Genomic DNA, 24,270 nt, shown 5'->3' on the forward strand with positions numbered 1-24,270 from the left:
AAAAAAAAAAAAAAACAAAAAAAAAAACACTTGAGTGAAATATCCAATTAAAGCCTTGACCTAGATTGGGTAAAAGAAAAATTCAAGCTTACTCACTCGAGTATTATGTGAAGGTGAGACTTTGTTTTCAGAGATCCAAGATACTTCACAATGTTTTTGTGGTTCAAATTCTACAAAAGTGGAACAGTCTCAGATAGAAATGGACACAAACTCAAAATACAAGGAAAAAAAGAAAAGATTTCAGTGCCATGAAATCAAGTAAACCCATAGATCATACATCTTAAGCACAAATGCAAATAGCCTCGAAGTAATAAAAAGACCGGGTGGAAAAGGAAAACACAAATTTAGGAAAGCATTGATAAAAATAAACATAATGTATTTTAATTTAAGCAAAATGTATACAACGAATGGAATTGGAAATCTGGTGGAGAGAAAGGTACCTTCAGTAAGTCAATCTCTTGCTGAAAATCATCATTACATCCCACCAACAATTTGAGTAGCAGAGAAGGAAAAAATATCCATTGAGAGCACTTGAATATAATCAGGGAAAATATGCCAGAAAAGAAAATGAAGCCAAGTACCAAATTTATATAAAATTTCAACTGATGTGATACTCGAGCCACAAATTAAGAAAAAAAGAAAAAAATAATGAGTTTCTAATAACAACTGTCATTTCTAGACTCGACAAACTTGGTTTGTATCAAAGCATGAAAAAGAATCATATTTATAAATCAAAGAAAATGTGATACCAACTCAATGGGTTATGATTTTCGATGAACCACATGAATCCTCAAAGACATGAGAACAGTAGTAAGACTGAACTTTTGACGGATGAACTTAAGTTTCAACGGTTAGCAGCATAAGATTTTTTTATTCAGGAGGATAATAAGCATTGATCAAAGAAACATGATCGAACCATGATAACGTTGAGGTCCTCTTGAGCAATATTCTCCAAGGAAACTTGTTTAATAGCAACAAAATCCCCATTCTCCAAATCCAGACCTTTGTAAACTCGCCCATATGCTCCTTTCCCGATCTCATCTCCCAGCATCTGCGCCAATAATTCACATTCAAACCTCAAACCACTGGAACATATTATGAATTTCAGATATTCTCAACATGAACAAAATAGTAAGTCCAACCATCGATTATATATTCTGGTAATAAGAGGAAAAAAGGAAACAGTTTAATTTGAACTCACGAAGCAAGATACTGAGACAAGAAATGAGGTGAACAAAGTGTATTATAACAAATTCTAGCTCATTTAGCGACAGACTACAAAAATTCAGAATCTTTCTAGCTTCCAAGTACTTCATTTCTTGCCGATCATCTACAAAAGCCACCTGAAGGCACATACACACAACCAAACCAACAACCAATTCAGAGCTACATTCCAACCTACATTACGAAGACAAAAAAGAAAAAACCATTTGGTTCATCCATCCGACTCCCAGATAACATTCAGCGCAAACAAATTCCAAACAACCAAACAAACTTCAACAAAAAACCCTATCAATTCAGAAACCCAGCCATACATATTTGTTATCAAGCGTCTTGGACTTGTGGAACGCAGTGATCGGAACTTGGCGAGACATGGCAGCCGAATCGGCCTCCGCCGGAGAAGAAAGAGGCTACAAATTGTCCATTGGGAAGTAGTGAAATTGAGAAATTGGATTGAGAAGGTGAAGGGTAACAATTTTCCGATCGAAAACGGTGGTTGGGCAGATGAATGAAGAGATGGAAAGGAAGGAGATTCAATCAACGGAATAAAAATCTCCCCGACTGGCGGCAAAATCGCAACGGAGCTGGTGAAGTGACAATAAAAATAAATTATAATAACTGACTCAGAGCACTCCATTTCTCTGTGTATTATTAATATCATAATATCAAAATGGAATTTTTTTTACCTAATTTACCGACATTAATCATTATTCTTATCTACATAATCATTTTGTATCTACATTATCCTACATTATTGTTCCGACAATAATTTAACGATAATAAATCGACATGTTTTTCTTTTAAATTTTTATATTATACATTTTAGATGATAATTATGATGATGATAATAATGTCATATCAAACTAACTTCGATTAAGGGCATTCTCTTATTTCATTGAAGTGAAACATTCAAATTTTCATACCCGACATTTGTTGTAGTAATAAAATAATAATAATAATAAAACATCGGTCGGTTTGATGTTAATAAAAATATATTTTGGAAGATTAAGTTCAAATTTCACGATGTGAACTATTTATCAATGTCTAATATCTTCACATTGAATTATGGTGGATTGGAAGAGATATAACACTGTTTTGATATACATTGCATAGTGAGGACGTTTAGTTGCTATTAAATCTTTTTGTGAATCAGAATCTTGATTGTACTATAATTTTTTTAAAAAAAGAATTACGTGTTCAAATTACGTATGTGATTGATGAGTTACACTTCAAGATCAAGAATGAGTACAGCCAAATTTAACCACACACGAGTTAAGGTGGCTACTATCAAACCAAGAGATGTTCCCAAATTCGAGCTAACTTTCTTTAATCATCAGACATAATTTATACACAGAGTATAACTTAATTGACATAAAATATGTAAGTTCATTGGAGGGAGAGGATAAGTGGAAATTTCTCAAAATAGACTTCTTACCTAACTTGGGCTTAGGACATATATATTGTTGATACCAAATGAGTGGCCATTTAGACATATTTTTGATATCAATGAGTGTTGGGAGCCACCTGACATGCCCCTCAACTAATTTCATTGAATAATTGAATACCCTTTTATAATGTAAAGAGATTTCTATATTCGATAGTTCTTCAACCCTATTATTTAGTATTTGATTCAACGTGAAAGAACTAATGAGAAATAAAATCAAAATAAAACGAACCCGACTTTTACATTGCCACTATGGCATGTAGTAATGAAGACAATGCTTTACAGATTCAAATTGTAGTATGAATCACAATGATTCCTTTGGACATCCAACCAGAGTATTTGTTTGTGGAAGGCAAAGATATGGTGCAAACATAATTACAGCAAATTCTTCAGCTTGAGACGTGTAGGACCTAAGAACTTTTCATTTGCTCAATTTTAATGATGCAAAAGATGTAGCAACATCCATTGCCTCCTTGATTTGAGATGCATCAGTTCCCTGAAAACCACAAAACATAAAGAACACGAAGAACACGAAGAACACGCAGAACACGAAGAACATGTTACAAATATTAAAACGATCAAAATGAAGCTGCTTTAGTCTCAAGCTTCTTTGTTGGTTTGTGAGGTAATTTAAGTTACCTGGCCCGTAGCGAGGCCACCTTTCCCCTTCCCGCATCTTCCTTTTAGTGGCTGCAAAGCTATTGTCAACCACTCTGATACCTCTAATGGCTTTCCTCGACTCCCTTCTGGAGGAACCCCAGCACAGACAACAACTTTATTTGTGGTTTCATCAGTGCTAAAAACCATCGCGGATAAGCCCTGTCAATCACAAACAAAATCCAATCTTCACATTCTAAGAACAACATATTTTCATATTGTTTCTCTAATTGCAAATCTTCTTCACGCCTCTACTACTATTGAAGCACACAATGCGGACATGACTCTTACTATCATGCATTCATTTAAACAACTTTCGAAAGGTAGATTCAAACATCAAAATGGGTTTTACTAAGCAATAGAAATGACCTTCTGTTCCATTACTTTGTGCACTGCTTCACGAACTGCGGCTGCATCCAAACCAACATTTACATGGGATATACAGAAGGCCTTGCCATCTGAAGAAGCTATTTCTGCCGTTTCAACGGCAATCTTGACAGCTTTCTGCATATTTTCTTCGGCAAGCTTCTTCTGAGCCTTCTTTAATTCAATCTATATGGAAACAAGAATTTTCAGGTAATAAAAACGCAGTTAAAGTAGGTAATCAATGCACAGTAGGTCTACAAACAATACCTGGAGCGAGGCGATCATTGCCCTAATTTGTGCTTTTTTAGCAGCAGGAATTGATGCTGAATCAACACGGTTTTTAAATGAAGCAACCACCTGCAGGATAAAGTGAGCAAGAATTACCGTAACTGAGCCGTCAAAACGTGGAAAGGGTTAGAGATTCAACTGGAACAATTTTCTTTTAGAGGCACATTCAATGCAATCATCATTCCACAAGGGAATTTTTAATCCAATTAATAATTAGAGTGGATCAGACTAATATTTTCAACTTAATGATGCAAGCACCTCCCCCCTCCCCAACGCACTCGGAGAGAGAGATAGAGAGAACAACAAAATTTGAAGCTTCAAGGTACGAATGAAACAAAAAAAATTCATGTTTGATGATCTTGAGTAAGGTTTGAAACAATCAAGTTATTTAAGATTAACTTGGTATAAAAATGCTAAACTTTTTTATAGCCTTTCTTCCTTTTCTAGGGCCTATTGGAGATTAGGCTCTCTTTTCCATTTTCGGGTATTGTTCTCTCGTCTCGTATCGTTCCTATCTCTAATCTCATGCACATGCTTCTTGTTTATTAGAGTTTCGTTCCAGTGGAGGAAAAAGGATAAGTGGAATGGGAAATGTAATGGAGTACTAAAATATAACAGAGAAGGCGAAGCTGTTAAAATCGTCCTATCAAGCATAAAATTCCCACAATCATCCTTACTCCGATGATACCTATCTGCCACTACCAGTGTTTGTAAATTGTAAGAGTTAGAGTGAGAGAGAAACCTTTTCCAGCAAGCTACCATCTATGTTAAAAGCATCGTCAACTTCCTGCTCAAGTGATTGAGCCTGCTCGATTGCTTTAAAGGCAGAATCAGTGGTAACGGCAGTAATTCTTCGAATCCCCTTAGCAATTCCTTCTTCAGATAGAAGGGCGAATGCCTTTGCTTCCCGCGTATTTGATATATGGGTCCCTGCAATAATCCATTGGATTTATTTGAGGCAAGCTTAGCCCAGGCTGCGAAAAGTGAAGGCCATGACAAGACACACTGACCTCCACACAGCTCTGAAGAAATGGATAACCAGTTTGCATTATCTGGATCAGCCAGGAGTTCCTCAACATTTTTCCCAATGGCAACAACTCTAACTGGGTCGGGATAGACCTGCATCATAAACAGGGAAAATATTGGAGATCATGCTTCTCAGAAATCAAATAAGAGCTTTGAGAAATAAAGAAGACAACTAGCATCTTACTTCTCCAAAAACAGCTCGTAACCCATTAATACGCTTAGCCTCAGCAAGGGTTACCTCCTTAGCATTTACAACCAGTTCATCTTCTATTTGTTTGTTCACAATTGATTCTATTTTTCTCAAATCATCAGGATCCACTGGCTTGCCTATATTTCAGGAGCAGTTAAGCAATCAAAATTTCAAATACACGATTGAAAATTAGCAAAATATCTTCATCCATGAGAAAAACAGAACTAGCTAATACGAGAATAATGGAGATTTAGTTGACATAAATTTTATGGATGTGGTTTTGGAGAATATAGGTTTCAGTCCAAGGAGGAGGAGATGGATACAAAATTGTATTAGCATGGCTACTTTTTGTTTTCTTTCATTCCCCTAAATGGAAAACCACTGATTCAAAACTACAAGAGGACTCAGGACAGACGTCTACTAGCACGTCTACTACCGAAAATTGGCTTCCCTACACACAATTTTGAGGAGAATAAATCATTTGTCTCTAGATTTGTGGGGAGTTCTGCACAAAAGGAATATAGAAATTTTGAAGGGGTTGAAAGATCTCCTGAGGAGGTATGAGAGGCTGTTGCGAGGCTTAATGTTTTCATATGGACATTTGTGAATTGAACTTATGAGGAATCTTTTTGTAGGCTTTGTGATATGAACCAAAAGACATCAATCATACAATATACTTCAATGAAGATGTGAAGAAAAGGTTGTCAAAATTATCAAAAGATGTTTCAATTCATGCCACATTGAAGAAGAATGAAGTTTGATTGTTATAAATTTTGGGTGGGTTACAATTTAGAGTAATTTAGAGTTATTGTATTTTAAGACATTTTATTTACTTTAAGTTACATTTACATAATGGCTAATTATGGCCATAAAGTATGAAGGATACAACTCTTGAAATGCCTTTAATAGTTTCATTTTTGAGGCTATATAAAGCCATGTATGTTGTATTTGTAAGTAGACTTGGAAAATATAGTAAAAGAAGCATTTGTGCTCTTCTTTAGCCAATGACTAAGTTTCTTTGCAATTCTATGTAGTTTAGGTTGCATGTAGAATCATTCAAGCTCGACATGATCAATCATCTTGCTTGTGGAGTGATTCGAATCTCAAACAAGTGTTTGAGATATTTGATCAACAAGAATCATTCAAGCTAGACATGATCGATCTTGCTTGTGGAGTGATTCGAATCTCAAACAATGTTCTTGCTTTAAAATATTCGATCAATAAGGTAATCCAAATCTTACTCCCCCTGTAGTGGTTTCTTATCTTATCACTTTGTTTTTTGAATGCCTTTGTACGTTCTTTTATTTTTCTCAATGAAGACCAAGCTGTTTACAAAAGGAAAATAAGGGGAGAAAAAAAAAAGATCGTCTTTAGATGGTGTGTACTGTTCTATGCTTTTTTATATGGAAAATTCTCGACTAGTTAGGAGATTTCCTAGAAACCTCATTGTAAGGAGGTTGACTCTTTCTCCCCCGTTCCCTCCCTCCCTGTGATTCATGTTTATAAAAAAACTGAAAAGGAAAGAAAATAATTCCCCGTGATATGGAAAGTAAAGTAAACAACTGCTGACAAGAAATCTAACCATGAGAAAAATCAAATCGCAGTTTTTCAGGAAGAACAACAGAACCCTTCTGGTCAACATGATTTCCAAGTATTTCCTGTACAATTATTACTCAAATCAGGTTTTTAAAACAGAAGGAATATATTTCAGCCTTAATAACAACCATTTACATTCATGTCAAAATTCAAACGTACCCTAAGAGCAAAATTCAACATATGGGTACAAGTATGGTTAGGAGCAATGAGCTTACGCCGCTCATAGTCAACCTGCATGCATCAATAGACTCATCAAAAATGGCAAAAGGAATTTAGTTAAGTTACTTCTTTAATAAATCATAGAGTACTCCCCAAAACCACTGAATAGTAGAATGATTTTCAATTAAATATAAATGACAACATATATAAAACACAAAGTTTACCTTACAAATAACTTTGTCACCCAGGGAAATTCTGCCACTCCCACCATTAAACGAACCAATATGTATGATGAAACCTCCAAATACTTGAACATTACATACTTGAAATGAGCCGAAGGGACCTTCAATTGATCCAGTATCAAAAATCTAATGCCAAAAACAAGAAATACATAAATAAGATAGACATTAATAAGAAAAGATGACAAGGGAAGAGAACCATGTAACAGCATAAGATGTAACAAAAATATCAATAGAATAATTTTCACACCTTAATTGATTAAACCTTCTCATTGCGTTGTATTTTCCAATTAAACTTCTTCATAAGGTCACCCAAACTGGGGAATTTTTTATTTATGACAAATAGGAATTGCCCATGAGCGAGCCTTTCCCCAAAAGCTCATTGGTTGAAGTATTTGATGTAGTAAATAGAAAGGTAGCACAATTGAAGTACCAGACAAAGGGCAGAACAGACCAGCAAATTAACAACAGTATATTGCTCAAACAATTTAAAGTTTTCTCTTTCACAGTAAATTCCAAGGCTACTACTATTCTCAGACATGTATAAAAGATCTGCAGAAAGGTTAATGAAGCCTTTCTTAACAAGCAATCAGGATAGGGTATCTGAGATTTCAAAATACCTGACCACCTTGCTCAGCGTAAAAACTTGTAGATTCCAGAACTAAACCAACTTCATTATCAGCTGCTACACTTTCCAGATATTCATAACCAGTGTAAATAGCTTTCACCACACTTTCATGGTCCTGGAATTCCAAAGATAGAAGGGTTTAAGAAATCAGACTGTAATTCAATTCAGTGGTTAATAGAGTCTCCATTTAGCACTGAATTGAATTACAGTCTCACCGATTGGAACATAGCCATACTGACAATAATAGATTCACAAACCTTGAACCAAATAAATTTGAATTTGTCATCTGTTGAAGCAACTGCCTTTTTGTGCAATGCTGCTGTAGCATCAGCATCCATGACAATAGTACCACCTGCTTGCTGGAAGAGAGGAATAAGAAGAAAGGTAAAACAAACGAAACATTTTATCCAGTCTATTAAATTATCCATTATCATTCATAACTTCGTTTACGTATGAAAGCATCCATTATTCCTCCTTAGATCCACCATAAAGTAGAACAGATAGTCAGGCACTAAAATAGAATGTGAATGTACTCTAGCTAAATGAACTCACTTTATTTTGAGCACTTCTTGATCTTTCCCTTGCCTCATCCATGGCATCATTGAAACCCTGAGTATCAACTAGCAGGCCCCTCTCTTCCGCCATCAACTGGCCCATGAAAATGTTATTAGTAACACCATATGCAAGATAACAGTAAGTGCGCGTATGTGTGGGAGAAAGAGAGCAGGTACCTGAGTCAAATCTAATGGAAATCCATATGTATCCCACAAGATAAAAGCATCCTACGGAGTAGAGAACGAAATAGGATGAAATTAACCCACATATCTTAACATTTCTTGAACAGATAGCTGCTGATTGTAAACATCCAAGTGGAAAAGCTTCTGATTGTAAACTTCCAAATGGAAACCTTAATCATGTATTAAAGTCTTTACAGTGCACATAAATAAACAACCTCAAGCCAACCTCTATTTTTTTCCAGGAAACGGGTCCTAATTTTTTTCATTCCAAGCAAGAGGTGGAGTGATGCGCTCTCTCAGAACAAAAACCTCATGCATTTACTTTTGCGGAAAGAACACATACAAAAGCAAGAAATGAGATATAATTTACATAAAGACCAATAATAAAAATACTGACCTGCCCACTCAATATCTTCCCTTGTACATCCTGAGCGGCCTTCTTAAATTTCTCAATTCCCTGGCGTCATATTAGTTATCGATTTAGGTTTTGTTAACAAGAAATGAATATTAAATCAGCCCCCACAGAGAAATAACAAATCAAAACAAGATGCACCCAGGTCAGTATACCTGGGTAGACAACTTCATCAGAGCCAGAAAATATTTTCGTAACTTTTATCCAGCCATTCGCTGAAGACAATTTCAAGTTTATTCTTCTTAACCATGAACATAGATTTGGTCAATCCCTAACTAATTTAGGGAAGATACCACATGCACTCCAAAGGGATTTTAGTTCTTAGCCTTCTAGCTTACCAAAAAGATAAAATTCAAGACCTTAACATTCATCCATCAAACTCCCAAACCATAGGAAAGAAATACCTTCAGCAAAGTTTTGCCAAAACTTGCTTCCTCTTCTGCAATTATCTCCCTAATTCGCACTTCATGTTGTTTTAGCTCTGGGAAGACATCACCCATCATTTTCACCACAGTACTTACAAGTCTGGATCAACACAATCATTGAGAGGCAATCATGTAAAAAGATATTAAAACATACAGTTCAAATTTATATTATGACACTGGAAAGAAGTAGAAAAGAAAGAGTCGTGTGAAAACCACTGTCAAACTCCTCATGTTAGGATTTAGAAGTGGCAAACAAGTAAAATATATAAGTCCTCCTACCCATTGAAAAATCCTTCTTGAGCTTTTAAAACTTCACTTCCATATCGAACTGCTCGACGAAGAATACGCCTCAAAACATATTCACGCCCCTCATTACCTGTCAAGGATTTTTGCAAGAGACGTGACAAACTATTTTTTTTGGAGCTTCACATGTGCAAAGAGTGAAGGTGAATGACAAATCCAATCACAACAAAATATGAAGGACATGATAAGTCAAATATCATTATTCATCAATGATAGGAGAATTCAACTCAAGTCTTTTTCATAGGAAACAGAAACTAATAGATGCAGAATTCACATAATGTGAACAATTAATTATGCAACTAATAAACACAATTTACTTGATAATAAACTGTCCCCATCCTTTCCATGATATCGAAGAAGAAAAATCAAAATCCAGTATAAGTACAAGAATTGCCAGTACAAATTCTTGTGGAAGTTCCAAAAATAAAATCACATAGAGAGGACATAACCGGGTTAACTATAAGTAAAAGGGCTCAAAATGCTATCTGACCGGGCCTCTAATCTTTTCAATGGTACTCACCTGGACAAGACCCATCAGCAATGGCAATTGAAAGAGTTCTAATATGATCAGCAACAACCCTGTAAGCCACGTCCATGTTGTCCACATCATCTGGTCCAACTTTTCCACTATAGGGCCGAGCTCCAGTTGCCTACAAATATTTGATAAAAGAACAGAAACACCAAGAGGAATTAATATTTTGACCAAATATAGTGACCCAGATAATTACTTCTTTTCATGCAATTGAATCAAAGATTCCGATCTTGCCTTTTGGATTGCATCAAAGATGGGCATGAACACATCAGTATCATAATTACTCATCTTGTCCTGAAGTACCGAAGTCAGCCTTTCAAATCCCAAACCAGTATCAACATGCTTAGCTGGGAGAGATTTCAGGGAGCCATCATTTTCCCTGTTGAACTGTAACGATGATAAATTGAATCTTTAATAACCATCAAAGTAGTTCTGATAACCAAATAATAGCGATAACCGAGGAAAACAACTGAAACACATCAAAAGAGACAAAGGAACCAGCAAATCTACTACGTTGATATGCATACATTAGTTACTAGACAAGAATGTAGGGACAGGGACAGAAATTAGGTCAAAGAAAACATGTGTTAATCAAACTTATTAACTTTGAAAGGTGCGCTGATTAAGAATGCAATGGAACTGGAATACTGGTCCTGGCATCCTTACTTCTCTTCCCATTATTTTTTATTTTAAACTTCCTTCATAAGTAAAACTATCGTGCTTAACTTTTCATTTAGTTTTTCCCCCCTTTCTATTACATGGAAACCTAACTAATACTGCAATATAAACCAAGAACCTCTAAAACCTTCAGGATTTCACGTGAGATGAACCATCATGCTAGAAGTTAGATTTGATACAGCTACTCAAATGCTATTTATAAACATACTACCGTTCAACCACAATATAGCCTACATCTGAGAAGCTACTCTAGAAAAATAGGAAAGATATGCTCCCATTGTTCCAAGGACCAAAAATCATTTAATAAGATTTAGGGAGACAGAGGAGAGAAAAGAGAGGACAAGAAGGCTACTTGAATAAAAACAACGTTCCATATCTCAATGCATGTAGGGTCATCATTATTAACCAATCGTGCAGCATCACGACCACCAAGCCTGTCATAATGTATTTCAGTGCAAGGTCCACAAGGACCAGTGTCACCCATTTCCCAAAAATTGTCCTGCTCAAAATTTAAAAAATAAGTTAGATAAATTTTAAAGAACTAACATGAAAGAAACACAAAAACAGAAGATACGCACAATTGTTGAAAAATTTTGTTATCTTTGATAATTAAAGCATCTGTTTAACATATTTTTTTTTATAATAGCATCATATTTCAGAAAGATACAAGACACTTGTAGCTTGCAAGAGCAGAGAACAGAAAGAAGTTGCTATACAATCTTACTTTGCAGCCAAAAGGTAAGACACGTTCAGCAGGTAAAAACTTCAGCCATATGTCCCTAGCTTCAGTATCAGGTGCAAGACCAGCTTTCTCATCACCACCGAAGTAGGTGGCATAAAATCGATCCGTAGGTAGCTTATAAATCTGTGGAGTCATAGAACACAACTATTATGAGAAAAAATAATCAACTGATATAAACTTGTGCATCTCATATATCAAAAACGAGTAATATGATATCTTCAATCTTCGTATTATAGATGATCGAGGAGTTTTTTATAATTTTACACTACATGAGGTTTAATTGGACACCCGGTAGCATTTTCTTTCATTGTATGCCCTTAATTTTCATTACAAGCATTTCTTACCCAAAAGAAAAATGTTACAAACAAAACGACTGATTGACTGCATCATACAAGACAAATAAAATGATTCTCAGGTTGCAGCAGAGCATTTAAGAAGTAAAGGCATTGTGCCCAAGCTGGAAAGTAGCAAAACAAATGCATATATACGTCCATATATATATGAAATCACACTACACAAACATACATACATACATAACATAAACATATATATATACATATAGAAAAATCAAACTGTACTGTATCGTTGTATAAGAAGGTGAAGAATTGTAAATTCTGAGTCATAAACCATAATGATATAATCATGCCGCTCTTACGTTGCTCGGTTTCAGGCACGAATTCATATCTAGGTGTAAAAGTCAACTAACCTGAGTAAGAAGTTCCCAGGCCCATGTGATGGCTTCCTTCTTAAAGTAATCCCCGAACGACCAATTGCCAAGCATCTCAAAGAAAGTATGGTGATAAGTGTCTTTCCCAACATCATCAAGATCATTGTGTTTCCCGCCAGCACGAATACATTTCTGAGTGTTATATGCTCGGGTAAGCTTGCTCAAAGACGTATTAGGATCAGCAGTGCCCAAGAAAATGGGCTTGAACTGATTCATACCTGCAACAAGAACCCATAATCTCAAGCACCACATTCAAGTTACACATACATTCAATGAATAATACTATTCGAATAACTCATAAAACTCACTAAATTGAACAACTCCAACAATTATCTTCCCACACCCTCAATCCATAACCACACATACGCAAAAGAAAACTCAAGAAAAGGAAGAAAAAAGACAAACCCGCATTAGCAAAAAGAAGAGTCGGATCGTTGACGGGCACAACGGGGCTAGACTTCCACTGAACGTGATTCTTCTCTTCAAAAAACCGAAAAAACGTGTCCCTTATGCGGTTGGCCGGCCATTCCACTCCTTGAGAACCGGCCCCCGGCATTGCTGACAGCGAGTGAATGGATAGCTCAGACGATGAAGATGAGCAAGGCGAAAATGGGAAATTGAAGAAGAGATGAATCCCAGTTGAGCGATGAGCTGTGGGCGACTGAATGGATAGCTGCGGCGGGAAAAATGGAGAAGGGGAAGTAAGAGTGGAGCTAAAACATGTAGCGGTTAATTGCTCTGTCTTCACCCTGGAAAATCCTCTGTTTCATTCAATCGGGTATATAATAAAATGGCATCAATGCGATTCCACTTAATTTATGCCCTTTGCCCTATTACATCACATTTTATCCCTCCCCACCTCTTGCGACATTCGGATTGGTCTCAACTTTATTTATTTTTGTCAACTTCAACTTTTTAAATTCTAATAGATCTTTTGAATCAAATCCCAAATTCCTCTTAAAAATTATACATACGAGTCTCCATGCATGTGTCTATCGAGCATATAGTAAATTTGAGACTATTTGACCTCAAAGACTGGTTGGCAATATTGTTGTATGTTGTACCATTAACTTTGAGATCTTTTCACTAAATTGACTCTATGAAAGTGAGATAAATGTCAATTTGTATTAAAATATAGTTGTTTAGTTGCTTTTATGTCAATTTGTACTAAAATAACATTGCTTTTTATGTCAATTTGTACTAAAATATGATTGCTTAGTTGAATGATAGTTTCATTTCATTACTTTTAGATTCAAAAGTATGAGCAACATGGGTTAGTTTTGTAGTCCTACAACTTGACTTCCACTCCATTGCGGCCGCCTCTTCGTCCACCTTTCATAAATACATAAAAGATGGAACCCGCCTGAACAAAGGTAAGAGAGTTGAATGAAATAGAACAGACCTAATTATCAATGACCATAATATCATAATAATGCTAGAAGAATGTCAACCCACTATGGAATGGAAGTGGTTTGTTGTTATTCAAGCTTCAACATGCAACCTTCACTTGTAACTAGTACAGAAAACTAGCTGGTTGTTCATCATGAAGCTTGCAAAATCTAATAATGTCTACAGCATATTATAGTCATGGTTGTTCATCAAGGCTTTTAAGACAAGATTGTCCATTGGCAATAGTAAGCTATTTATCAAGGTTTCTAAGCCAATATCATAATGGAAAAGTGGTCGACATTCACCAGATGTTTCAACAACATAGGAGTAATAGCATAGCAGCATGTGTACCTAATCGTACGGGGTACAATGGTGATCGGTACCGAAACGACCAACCTCTAAAATAGTCATATATTTTTTTAACTCTATCTCCACCCCCAAAAGAAAACAAGAAAAAGGTCATATATCGGCAGCGAGGAAATTCCCAGATAATGACACCTGCATGAAAAAGAAAAACAACTTAGTCTTCAGCTATCGCCACTTTCTCCGAGAGGCCGGAATTTCTAATCTCCCACCCGGTGAAGTAATATTCTCAAAACTCCATTGAAAAGTGAAGAAAGTTATGAAGGTTTTCCCTACCTTCTCCCCAAGTTTGAATGCTGGAAGACCCTTGTACGGGCACGTACTGCACCGAAACGCATCTCCCAGTCCACACTGCAAGTGGTATTAATGTTAAGATGCAGACAAGATAAGATGTTGAAAATGAAAGCAAAGAGACTGAATGGAGGGTAAAACGTTGATGGCCGAAACGAGTAATCTCGCTTAAAATAAAAACATAAGAATAATCAATCATTAATTTCACTTACGTTGCCACATGCAGATTGAGGATTTTCCAACAAATCTGAAGTCAATCCCAGCTTTTCTACTTTTTCCTCTGCTTCAGCCCTACCACAACTGCAGTTCTTGCAAGCTTTTCTTGTACTGCCAACTTCACAGTCACCAACTGTACAACATATCAAATAGTAAAAGGCCATTAATACGGAAAATTCCATCAAATAAAATTCAAATATAGTTAATTTTTTACCTAATGGTAGCTGGGGTTTCTTCAAATCCTCCTCAGTCAATAAACTATCTTCATCAATCAAATCAGAATCGTCATCAATCTGAATCTTTGGTAAAATTTTTGCTGGCTTCTTAATGGAAAAAGAGGAGCCAATCGCCCAAGAAGGCTTCTTTGCTTTTATCTACGTGAAAAAAAAAAAAATCACAATGTATACAAAAACGTTACTTACAAGATGTAAAAACAGAATCAAACATCAAATTGGAAAAACCGAAGTTAAAGAGAGATTGGAGATAAGATGTTTTCCGATCATCTTTATAACGAGAAGTCGATGGAAGCAACAGGAAACAAAGTAGTTTGGTCATAAATGACTAGCCACTTTTCAACATTACTGAAACGTAGCATGGTGTTTTGTCTGTTGGCGGGGTGGGAGAACTGTCTAGAGACTATAAACTAAATGATAACTAAATCTTACCACAAGATTCTCTACTTCAGATGGAGAAACTATTTTCTTTTCGGTTTCTTGAGCCTCTAGAAAGCCTGCTATAAGTAATCTTCTCACCAGGGCAGGGGACTGCGAAAGAAACACTAGTTATATATCTATCTCTGTAATCAATATTTTAAATGCCAAAAATTACTAGCTAAGTGATTACCTCATCTTTCTCAACTGCAACAGACTGTGAAGTCTTGTGAATAAAGATTACCCCACCAGGCTTCAGAACTCTAGAGATTTCTTCAAGCATCTGATCACTTGGAAAAGCGGATCTACAGATAGAAATGACAACATCCATGGATGAAGCTCCAAGTGGCAGCTTATCTATCATAAATCAACAACTATCAATAACACATCTAAATTATATTATATGAATTAATCACTTCCTCGTGAGCATGAGACCAATAAAGCAAATAGAAAAAAGGAGGATATTTGACGACAGGAAATTAAACCTCGTGAGCATGGATAGACATAAAAAACTTACTCAAAGAAAATGCTTGAGTGATTATTTGTGAATCACAGTTTGCAACATCTCCATTCCCAAGCTCTTGTAAAGCGTTAACAATGACGCTGGTAGCCAGAACAGTGTCATCCGTAATTGCCAGCACACTCTTCATAGTGGTGTCCTACAATAACAAAGTTATATACCTCAATTCACACACACAAAAAAAAAAAAAAGTGGATCAAACTAAGAAGTGAATCTATCTCTTCACTTTGCAAGAAAACAGAGTAATCAGAAAAAACAAACTTCAGTCTAGCATGCCAACAAATTATACTGATAAAAATAGTAGCAGGAACAAAAATTGTTTTACAATGAATATTTTAAATTTGAAAAAACTCAGAGAACTTATAATTTTTCATGGAAGAGAAGACCTATCAGTGCCCTCTCTGTGTTAATGTTGCAAGACCCAGAAAATGTTCAATCATTTTTTCTCTAATATGATTTTGCTCTTATTTATTTTACAGGGTGTGGGCTAATTGCTTTCAGAGGCCTTTTCCCCTTATACAAGACAACAGTCCTTTCAAGAGAGAACCCAAGAACTTGCGGCCAGCATCCAAGGATCTTCATTCAGAGAATATGACTTACCAGAAACAAAAATGAAATTCTTCGCTAAATTTTCCATCCAAGCTACCCATTGGAGAAAAGCCTGACTAAAGGGTGAGAGAAAAAAATACCCATCCAAAAACAAACTATCTACCTAAATCAAACGAACACAATTCCCCAATAATCACAAAAAATGATCAATATAGAAAACTGAAAAATTGAACAAAGAACGAACAATTAACACAGAGGGTTTCTCCAATCTGAAGAATTGAAACAAACTAGTAGCCATTGAAGAAGCTGAAATTAAAATAATGATAAGAGAAATGAGATTATACCGGAAAAGAAGAGAAGAAAAATGGCGGGCTGGCGGTGGGCGAGAAGAACTTCGAGAGAGTGCAAATTGTGAGAGAAACAACTATAAATATGGTTGGGGAGAAAACTTCGCTTGTTTCTGGGCGTATAAATAATGGGCCGAAGTAGAATAGAACCGTACTACGGATTGGGTTGGGTCAATTTGGAATCGGCTTTTCTGAACCAACCCAAAAATAGGTCGGTTTGGTTTTTTCTTTTTTCTTTTTCTTAAACCATGGTAAAAAAAAAGTGTAGCTATTACAAGAGGAAGATCGAAAGGGAGATTTGAACTTACTTGATTGTCTTGGATTCTTGAATTTTTAAAACTAAATACTCCATTCTTCATATGTATTCTTTAACATTCTCTCTCTCCGTCTGTGTGAGAGTTCAAGTTCACTACTAACAGATATTGTTATCTCGTGTCCACCACCATTCAGGATTCGACGTTCTTGCTAGCACATCGTCTCGTGTCCACCATTTTTAGGGCTCAACGTCTTTGCTGGCACATTGTCCACCCCCCTTCGAGGCTCAACGTCTTTGCTGGCACACCATCTCGTGTCCACATCCTTTTGGGGCTCAGCATCCTTGCTGACACACACCGTCTCGTGTCCACCCCTCTGAGGCTCAGCCTCTTCACTGACATATCGTCCAATGTCTAACTCTGATATCATTTGTAACAGCTAAAGTTCATAACTAGTAGATATTGTACTATGTTACGGAGAGGTTTCTATACCCTTATAAAAATGTTTTATTCTCCTCCACAGTCGAGATGGGATCTCTAAATTGAACTCAAAATAATAATAATAATAAACTGAAATCGAGATTTTTTCAGTTTTGGCATTACAATATACAAAACAAATACCATAATTAACATACACGTGAAAGTGTTAATGAGAGTGAAAGATACAAAGAGTGGGAAGGCAACAGTGAAATTTCAAAGAAGAATAAATGCAGAGAACATAACACAAAGTGGGAGGGGGAGAAACAAGAATGCTACTTTGTTTATGAATGCAAAAGCATCACTCAGCTGGCTGCTCTATATCAGCGTAAGCAGTTTCAGGTTGAGCTCGTTCAGCTTCCTGGACTTCCTTCTCAGTCTTCCTCCCCTTCTTACATTTGTAATACACATGCATGAACGTCCCTATGGCTCCATACTTCTTTCGGCACACCTCATAAAGTTCTGGCTCAAACATTTTCCAAAACTCTTCCTCGGTCATCTCGGTTACTGAGTGCTGTGGTTGGAAGCCATGGATTTCAATGAGCCAGTTCCCCATGTTCTTGACTGCCTTAACGCCGTCGTAAACTTCTCCTCTTAGGACAGCTCCGGGAGCATAGTAGACTCCGATGTCTGTGTACATCTGAGCGTAGGGGGTGTCACCCTGCTTGAGTTGAAGTTCAAATCCTGGTTCAGGAGTCACCATTGTTTTCATTGGGGGCTTGAACAATCTGTGTGGGCAGAGCCATAATGGGTACACCTGCAATGACAAAACAAACAACAACAGATGAGGGGAGACTCCTGGTTCTGTAGTATAATTGTTACCAATTCAACACTCCAAACACCCCAAATTCTCATTTGAATTGCTATTTTGAATGGTAGGATGTTCAAAGCACAAGAAGAAATTACCTCCATCTCTTTGTGGATCCACTCCAACGTATCCCCAATTCGTCGAAGAGGAACCAGCATGTCCTGAACAATATGCATCTCATGGTAATAGTTTCTGATAGCCTCACCTTGAGTAGCCTTTAGCAGAGAGACCTTGGGAGGCATCATCCATCCTAAGAGAAACCGGAACCACCATTGATCAGCAAATGGAAGAATAAGCTTTCCCTCCCAGTACAAAGATCTGGTGTGTCTGTGATAGTACTCTCTTGTTGGGATGTACTCCACGAACTCCCCCTTTTTCAGTGCTTTTTGTGCATGCTGGTAAAACCAGGGCTTAAACCACCAGCCTATGCTGTTGATCACATTCCCTTTCTTCTTGGCCTCTTCGCTGGATGCATATCTTCCTGTCATGCACACGGCTTCGGTAGGAGAATAAATCATGGTTTCTACGAAGTCAGGGACCTTCTCAGGGTTATCTTGATCTAAATCTCTTGGTGTAAATGAATCCATATATGCCTGCCCAATCTCCTGTAGGTTGCCTTTGGCAGGTGTGTATGTAAGCTTCATATATTCCTTTATATGTATAAGTTTGATCTCAGCAGACACAAGAAACCCCAGAGTCCCTTGAGACCATGGGATGGCATAGAAAAGATCAGAGTATTCATTATCCTTGGTAGCCCTTACAACCCTGCCGTCTGCAAGAACAATTTCATAGGCCACAACTGTATCAGAGAAAAGACCATAGATATGGGAGCTTCCTTCAATGCCATAGCCATTGATGAGGCCACCAACAGTAAGATCATCGAGCTCGGCAACGACTGCGAGTGAAAGGTTCATGGGAATTGTGGCTCTAGATATTTGTCCCATGTTCACATGGGGCTCAACTTTTGCTATCATTCTCTCCTTGTCAATGTCAAGTATGTTGCGGAAAGCCGACAGATCAACCTCGAAGTGTCGTGCTCGTTTGTAGTCAACATTTCGCATTCCCACCGCAAGCCAGGGCTTGCGGGCAGTGCAGACAAGACCATCCTTCGAAGGGTTTCTTTCTTTGAGGCGTTCAACAACTATCTGGACATTTTCTTCATGTTCAATCTGGCGCTGCTTGTAGGACTTCCTCTCAGATCGTTTGTCTCCAAGATATTGCATGAAGTAGAAACTGAATGAGAACGGAAGAACTACAAAAATAACCAGAATCCATCGAAAATTAACTAAAAAGTCCACCCAGCCTTTCTTCCTCTTTTGTGGCTTGGAGGCCTCAACGTCTGACATTATGGCGAATCAAGATGCTTATCTCCTGATAATCACAGGCTAAGCGAATTAGATTTCACTAAATCTTCATCATTTTCCTGAATTACCAAGTTATTCTTGATGACAATAAACTGTAAATACAAATCCTTAGAATTGTTCAACTAGGATTGAAATTACCCTGCACAGAAAGTTGTTCTTGGCTATGCATGATGAATTTTTGATAGATCAAACAAATTAGTTGTCATGAAAGTGTCTAAAGTTTGAAAAAGACAAATCAAGGAAGAACAGAAACAAATTAGTTGTCATGAAAGTGTCTAAAGTTTGAAAAAGACAAATCAAGGAAGAACAGTGGAATCAAGCCAGTGACCATTTAAGTGATCATAAAGATATATCGGCAAAGTTTGAGGATAAAAGGATCTTGAACAGATTCTATCATCAAACACAGATAGGGAAAAACATCAAAACTGGTTCATGATCTGCGTCTCAACATTTGATGAAAACGATGGAAACAATTAGTACCCCATGTGTTATTGAAGTAGAAGACATTACAAACCAACCACATGGAAAGTTGGGGAAAACGACAATTCATTTCAATAATGACAATAAGGACAAAACAAAAGCAGCACAACAATCAATGAGAAACAGATTAGGGAAAAGGAAAATTTCAATGCGTAATGCACAAAGTTAACTATCCAGAACTTTCTCTAACAGAATCTCTAGCACTTTCCCGGAAAATCAAACCCAACGCTTAAACCCGCAAACTTCCCCTTTCAATTTCCTTCACCTCCAGAAGCAAAACAGAGAGAACAAGCCACTAAAAACTGATAAACAAACATCAATCGTAAAAAAAACACAAGAACTAACAACCCTAGCAAGAGAAACTCAAATTCCTCAGCAACCAAACACGATTCAAGAGAAGAAAATGAGAAACGAACTGGTGAGAATCGGAACTGACCTGGAAAACACCGAGCAGGGAGAAAAAAAAATCTGCAGAGGAGGATTGCAAGAACACATAAACCAGAAACAAAAATGTGAGTGAAAAATTTATAGATATGAGACGGATTGAAGCAGAATGAGAAGAGCAGCCAAGTGGCCGGAAGTTTAACTGTTTTTGGCAGCAAAGCAAATGAAAGCGGGAGAAAATATTTAAATATTAAATAAAATATAATTATTTTAATTATTGATTTTTTTTCTCAATCCTTGACAGCTCACTCTAAATATTTTAATCCAATTTTTTCATTAAAAAAATATTGTTTTAGATAATAAAACATAAATTATAATCGATAACAAACGTGGTCGTTATATTTATTATTATTATTATTATTATAAATATGACAGCAAAATTTCTCTTCTAAATATATTTTTATATTTTTTTCAATAATTATATCATTATATATAAATATTTTTTTCGTATAATTAATAAGAAAATACCTAAAATATTTTATCATATAGGATAAACCTTATAATTACTTCTTTTTTAAGATTCGTAAATTAAAATATGGATATTTTAAAAGATGTTAAAATTAAGTAATAAAAATAATTTTTAAAAAAAAGTAATTCTCTAAATAAATAAATAAATAAATAAATAAATATATATATATATATATATATATATATATATATATATTTAATTACTTCTTTTTTAAGAGTCGTGAATTTAAATATGGATATTTTAGAAAATGTTGTTAAAATTAAGCAATAAAAATAATTTTAAAAAAAGTAGACGAGTATGTTACGTATCCTCTAAAAAATATTATTTATAGATTTTTTTTTTTTATTATTAACTCTAGGTCAAACTTTGTATTAAAGTTGGTTAGATACCTTTTTTATTTAGTCGGGCTAACTTCATATTAAAGATGATATTAGTCTGATATAAATCAATTTTAAGATAAGATTTGTTAGATATATCTTTTGTTTAGTCGTGCTAAGTTGGAAGAATCTATCGGTTTGACTCGAGAAGGTATGTATTTGCTTTGGATCTAGTTGCTTGTTGGGCTCTATTCATCACGAACATCGTCGCTACTTAATCGTGAAATGACCTCTTAAGTTTAGAGATTAAATATATGTGTTAGGTTTTGGGATTTCGAGTAACATCTATAATGTTACGTACCCGTGATTCCTTGATGGTGACTTAAGCAACTCAAATAGAACTCACAACTGAACCGTTTATTCTATTTTAGGGTAAGGTTGGATTTGTAACCCTACTTTCAAGTGGGTCAAGTTGATCCGACGGAGGAAAAAAAAAAAAACAATCTGGAAACTGAATTAAATTTATAAATTTTAAAAAATTTTAAACATGAATATTTTTTATTTTTTACTCAACCCAACCTTTATAATTTGAATTAGGTAGCGGGGTTATTGGGTAATACGAACCTCTCTACTTATTATTATTAATATTATTATTATTTAACTACGTAAGTCGTTATTGTTGCCTCTTTGTTTGAATCATATATAACACCAATTTCAATCTCTCAAATCTTGCTTTCAAAATCTCTCTGTCCCGTTTTTAAAAGCTTTCTTCTTAAACCGAGACAAGAGGTTCGAGCATACGTTGTCTGGCCATAGACGACTAAAAAACGAATTGATATAACTCACTTGTTGTTGGGAAGTGAGTGTCGCACAATCGCAAGTCTGCTGCCATCAAAAAGTGCGATGGTGTATTTAATATAATTTAAAATATAAATATAAAATTAATTGATAAAATATATAATTTAATTTTTCAAAGAAAAAGGAGGTATGATGAGAATCTTTTACTTTGATTAAAAATTCTCAATTCCCAAAATTCCAAATAATCCAAAGAATTTATATTTCTAAAATATAATAATTTAAAGTAATTTTAAAAGCGAATAATTAGGTAACAAATTAAGATTCCAATCCCCATTATATATTTATTAAAAATATAAAAAAAAGATTTCGAATAAAATAAAATATATAATATTCGAAAACAACAAAACTCCAATGCTACAAGCAACTGACAGCTCGACAATAACAATAATATTAATAATAATAATAAAACAACTCAATGATTTAGTCCCTTAATTACAGCGAAATTATATAAATTAATTTAGCTAGCTGTCTCGTGCTTAGTTGGTTATGGCTTTTACGAGATCGGGTTCCTTCTCGTCTACCTTGACAGGACATGAACTATATAATAAGACAGCATATCGTCTAGACTAATTTATATTTATGATTAAATTGTTTTAATCATGCACCATCATTTTAATAATAATTTTATTTTATAAAAACACGTTCATATTTTATTAAAAAATTAGACACAATAATGTAGATTTTTATACGACGACAATCGTACAATATATTACTCTGTACTCCAAAAATTTAGTGTAGCATGAATTTTACAAATTAGGAAGAGTTTACGTTCTTCGGGTGCTTATATGACCCATTTAGGGTTTTGTCGACTTCTTTTCTCGTTAGGTCAGAAAAAGGATTGAATTGGGCTCGACTAAGATCGTTGGATCCAAGAAAATGCTTAACGTCGAGGGTGACTAGGAAATTTTGGCTTCTCTACCCAACATATTGAGGTAGGATTAATTATTTATCTATATTTTTAATTATTGTTTTCTTTATTTATTTAGGAATGATGAAATAATTAACAGCGAGGAGAGAGAAAATCATATAAAAAGACAAGAGAAAAAAATAAAGGTAAAAGCAAGATAAATAAATAAATAAATTTATGGTTTTATTTTATTTATTTATTTATTTATTTATTTTTGGTAAGATTTTAGAGAATTCATTTAATTACACTTTTTTAGAAAGTAATATTGGTTTTCATAATAGAATAATGGGAGTGGTTGAAATTATGTTTTCACTTTACAACTTTATGAAATAAATAAATAAATAAGATGTGGAGATCTTAAATTTTGACGATATTAATTCAACAAAGTAATTAGAAAATCGATAATTTTATTGACTAATTTCGTTCAATTATTTTCTTTAAAAAATACAATATTGACTAATGTTTTTTTTTATTATTATTATTATTAGTAGTAAGGTATTTTAATTGTTGTTTTCAAGTTGAGCGAGAGAACGCTTTGCAAAAACGTGATACGTGATATAATATCTTTATGATTTTCATCTGATCACGTGTAGCATTATCGTTCTTTGTCTTCATAAATCATGTGCTACAGATGGAGACCTCAAAAAGACTAGTTAAAAACAAAAGGGACAAATGAACATGAGGTTAACTCGGCTCGTGCAAGGTCATATTCAATGTTCGAGTCACGAGATTCTATTATAGGGGTTTGAAATTTAAATCTAACACGCAGTAGCCTTGACACTATACAATATCTCCACTTGTTTGAATTAAATTGTGTTCGATATTGAAAGATTTTTTCATTAATCAACCTATCTTTTCAAAAAGTTCAAAAATATATTTAAGTCATTGATATTATTTTTTTTATTTTTTATTTTTCCATTAAAACCATTTACCATTATTAAAAAAGTTCAAAAAAATGATTATAGTCCATATATAAACAAACTACCTTACATAAATTATCTTTGAACTTATTCCAAAACTAACAACCAACTAACATATTCCATCCAAAAACAACTGGTAAAGTATTTTTAATTCTTTTAAAAAAATTAAGGGTATTATTGATTTTTTTTTTTTTTAAGTTTAGGGATACTGTGGAAAATTCAAAATAAGCCTAAAAACAATAAAAGAAATATAAATAAGAAAAAATGGTCTCTCTTC

At 35.1% G+C, this 24,270-nt stretch overlaps 4 protein-coding genes across 8 annotated transcripts in view; all 4 read right to left on the minus strand.

The window, feature by feature from the left end:
* Positions 1 to 1,708, minus strand: part of LOC111493031 (MAP3K epsilon protein kinase 1-like) — a 16,414-nt gene extending 14,706 nt beyond the window's left edge. For 2 of the 3 annotated variants that reach the window (XM_023142608.1, XM_023142606.1), the window contains exons 1-4: positions 1,536 to 1,708; positions 917 to 1,051; positions 441 to 461; positions 97 to 170 (exon numbers count right to left, since the gene is read on the minus strand). In XM_023142608.1, the coding sequence (XP_022998376.1) occupies positions 97 to 170; positions 441 to 461; positions 917 to 1,051; positions 1,536 to 1,595 (290 nt within the window). In that variant the 5' untranslated portion in view covers positions 1,596 to 1,708. Of the gene's footprint in view, positions 1 to 96; positions 171 to 440; positions 462 to 916; positions 1,052 to 1,201; positions 1,344 to 1,535 lie in introns of all 3 variants that reach the window. The other variant, XM_023142607.1, reaches the window with a different exon arrangement.
* A 1,171-nt stretch (positions 1,709 to 2,879) lies between these two features.
* Positions 2,880 to 13,152, minus strand: LOC111493041 (alanine--tRNA ligase-like). Its single transcript, XM_023142624.1, has 23 exons — positions 12,776 to 13,152; positions 12,350 to 12,588; positions 11,626 to 11,766; positions 11,254 to 11,400; positions 10,458 to 10,610; positions 10,212 to 10,341; positions 9,668 to 9,764; positions 9,368 to 9,488; positions 8,949 to 9,008; positions 8,546 to 8,596; positions 8,367 to 8,462; positions 8,072 to 8,173; positions 7,807 to 7,929; positions 7,172 to 7,315; positions 6,948 to 7,019; positions 6,775 to 6,850; positions 5,187 to 5,329; positions 4,987 to 5,095; positions 4,719 to 4,906; positions 3,956 to 4,045; positions 3,692 to 3,874; positions 3,305 to 3,484; positions 2,880 to 3,161 (listed from the first exon to the last, which is right to left on the minus strand). Exons 1-23 carry the CDS (start codon positions 12,924 to 12,926, stop codon positions 3,087 to 3,089), a joined length of 2,871 nt encoding a protein of 956 aa, XP_022998392.1. The 5' UTR covers positions 12,927 to 13,152; the 3' UTR covers positions 2,880 to 3,086.
* A 735-nt stretch (positions 13,153 to 13,887) lies between these two features.
* Positions 13,888 to 16,787, minus strand: LOC111493098 (anamorsin homolog). 2 transcript variants are annotated; one of them, XM_023142706.1, is made up of 8 exons: positions 16,693 to 16,787; positions 15,797 to 15,938; positions 15,473 to 15,636; positions 15,295 to 15,393; positions 14,844 to 15,003; positions 14,626 to 14,762; positions 14,399 to 14,473; positions 13,888 to 14,257 (listed from the first exon to the last, which is right to left on the minus strand). In XM_023142706.1, exons 2-8 carry the CDS (start codon positions 15,927 to 15,929, stop codon positions 14,219 to 14,221), a joined length of 807 nt encoding a protein of 268 aa, XP_022998474.1. In that variant the 5' UTR covers positions 15,930 to 15,938; positions 16,693 to 16,787; the 3' UTR covers positions 13,888 to 14,218. The 2 variants fall into 2 exon arrangements, with proteins under 2 accessions (XP_022998474.1, XP_022998475.1); XM_023142707.1 differs by lacking the exon at positions 15,295 to 15,393.
* Positions 16,788 to 17,506: 719 nt separating this feature from the next.
* On the minus strand, positions 17,507 to 20,669 carry LOC111493057 (delta(24)-sterol reductase-like). 2 transcript variants are annotated; one of them, XM_023142654.1, is made up of 3 exons: positions 19,737 to 20,043; positions 18,333 to 19,605; positions 17,507 to 18,183 (listed from the first exon to the last, which is right to left on the minus strand). In XM_023142654.1, the coding sequence occupies exons 2-3, from the start codon at positions 19,578 to 19,580 to the stop codon at positions 17,728 to 17,730; spliced, it is 1,704 nt and encodes a 567-aa protein (XP_022998422.1). In that variant the 5' UTR covers positions 19,581 to 19,605; positions 19,737 to 20,043; the 3' UTR covers positions 17,507 to 17,727. The 2 variants fall into 2 exon arrangements, with proteins under 2 accessions (XP_022998422.1, XP_022998421.1); XM_023142653.1 differs by lacking the exon at positions 19,737 to 20,043 and adding an exon at positions 20,515 to 20,669 and having other exon boundaries at positions 17,509 to 18,183.
* Positions 20,670 to 24,270: the final 3,601 nt, after the last annotated feature.

Source organism: Cucurbita maxima, unplaced genomic scaffold, assembly GCF_002738345.1.
Source record: "Cucurbita maxima cultivar Rimu unplaced genomic scaffold, Cmax_1.0 Cma_Scf00018, whole genome shotgun sequence".
NCBI lineage: Eukaryota > Viridiplantae > Streptophyta > Magnoliopsida > Cucurbitales > Cucurbitaceae > Cucurbita > Cucurbita maxima.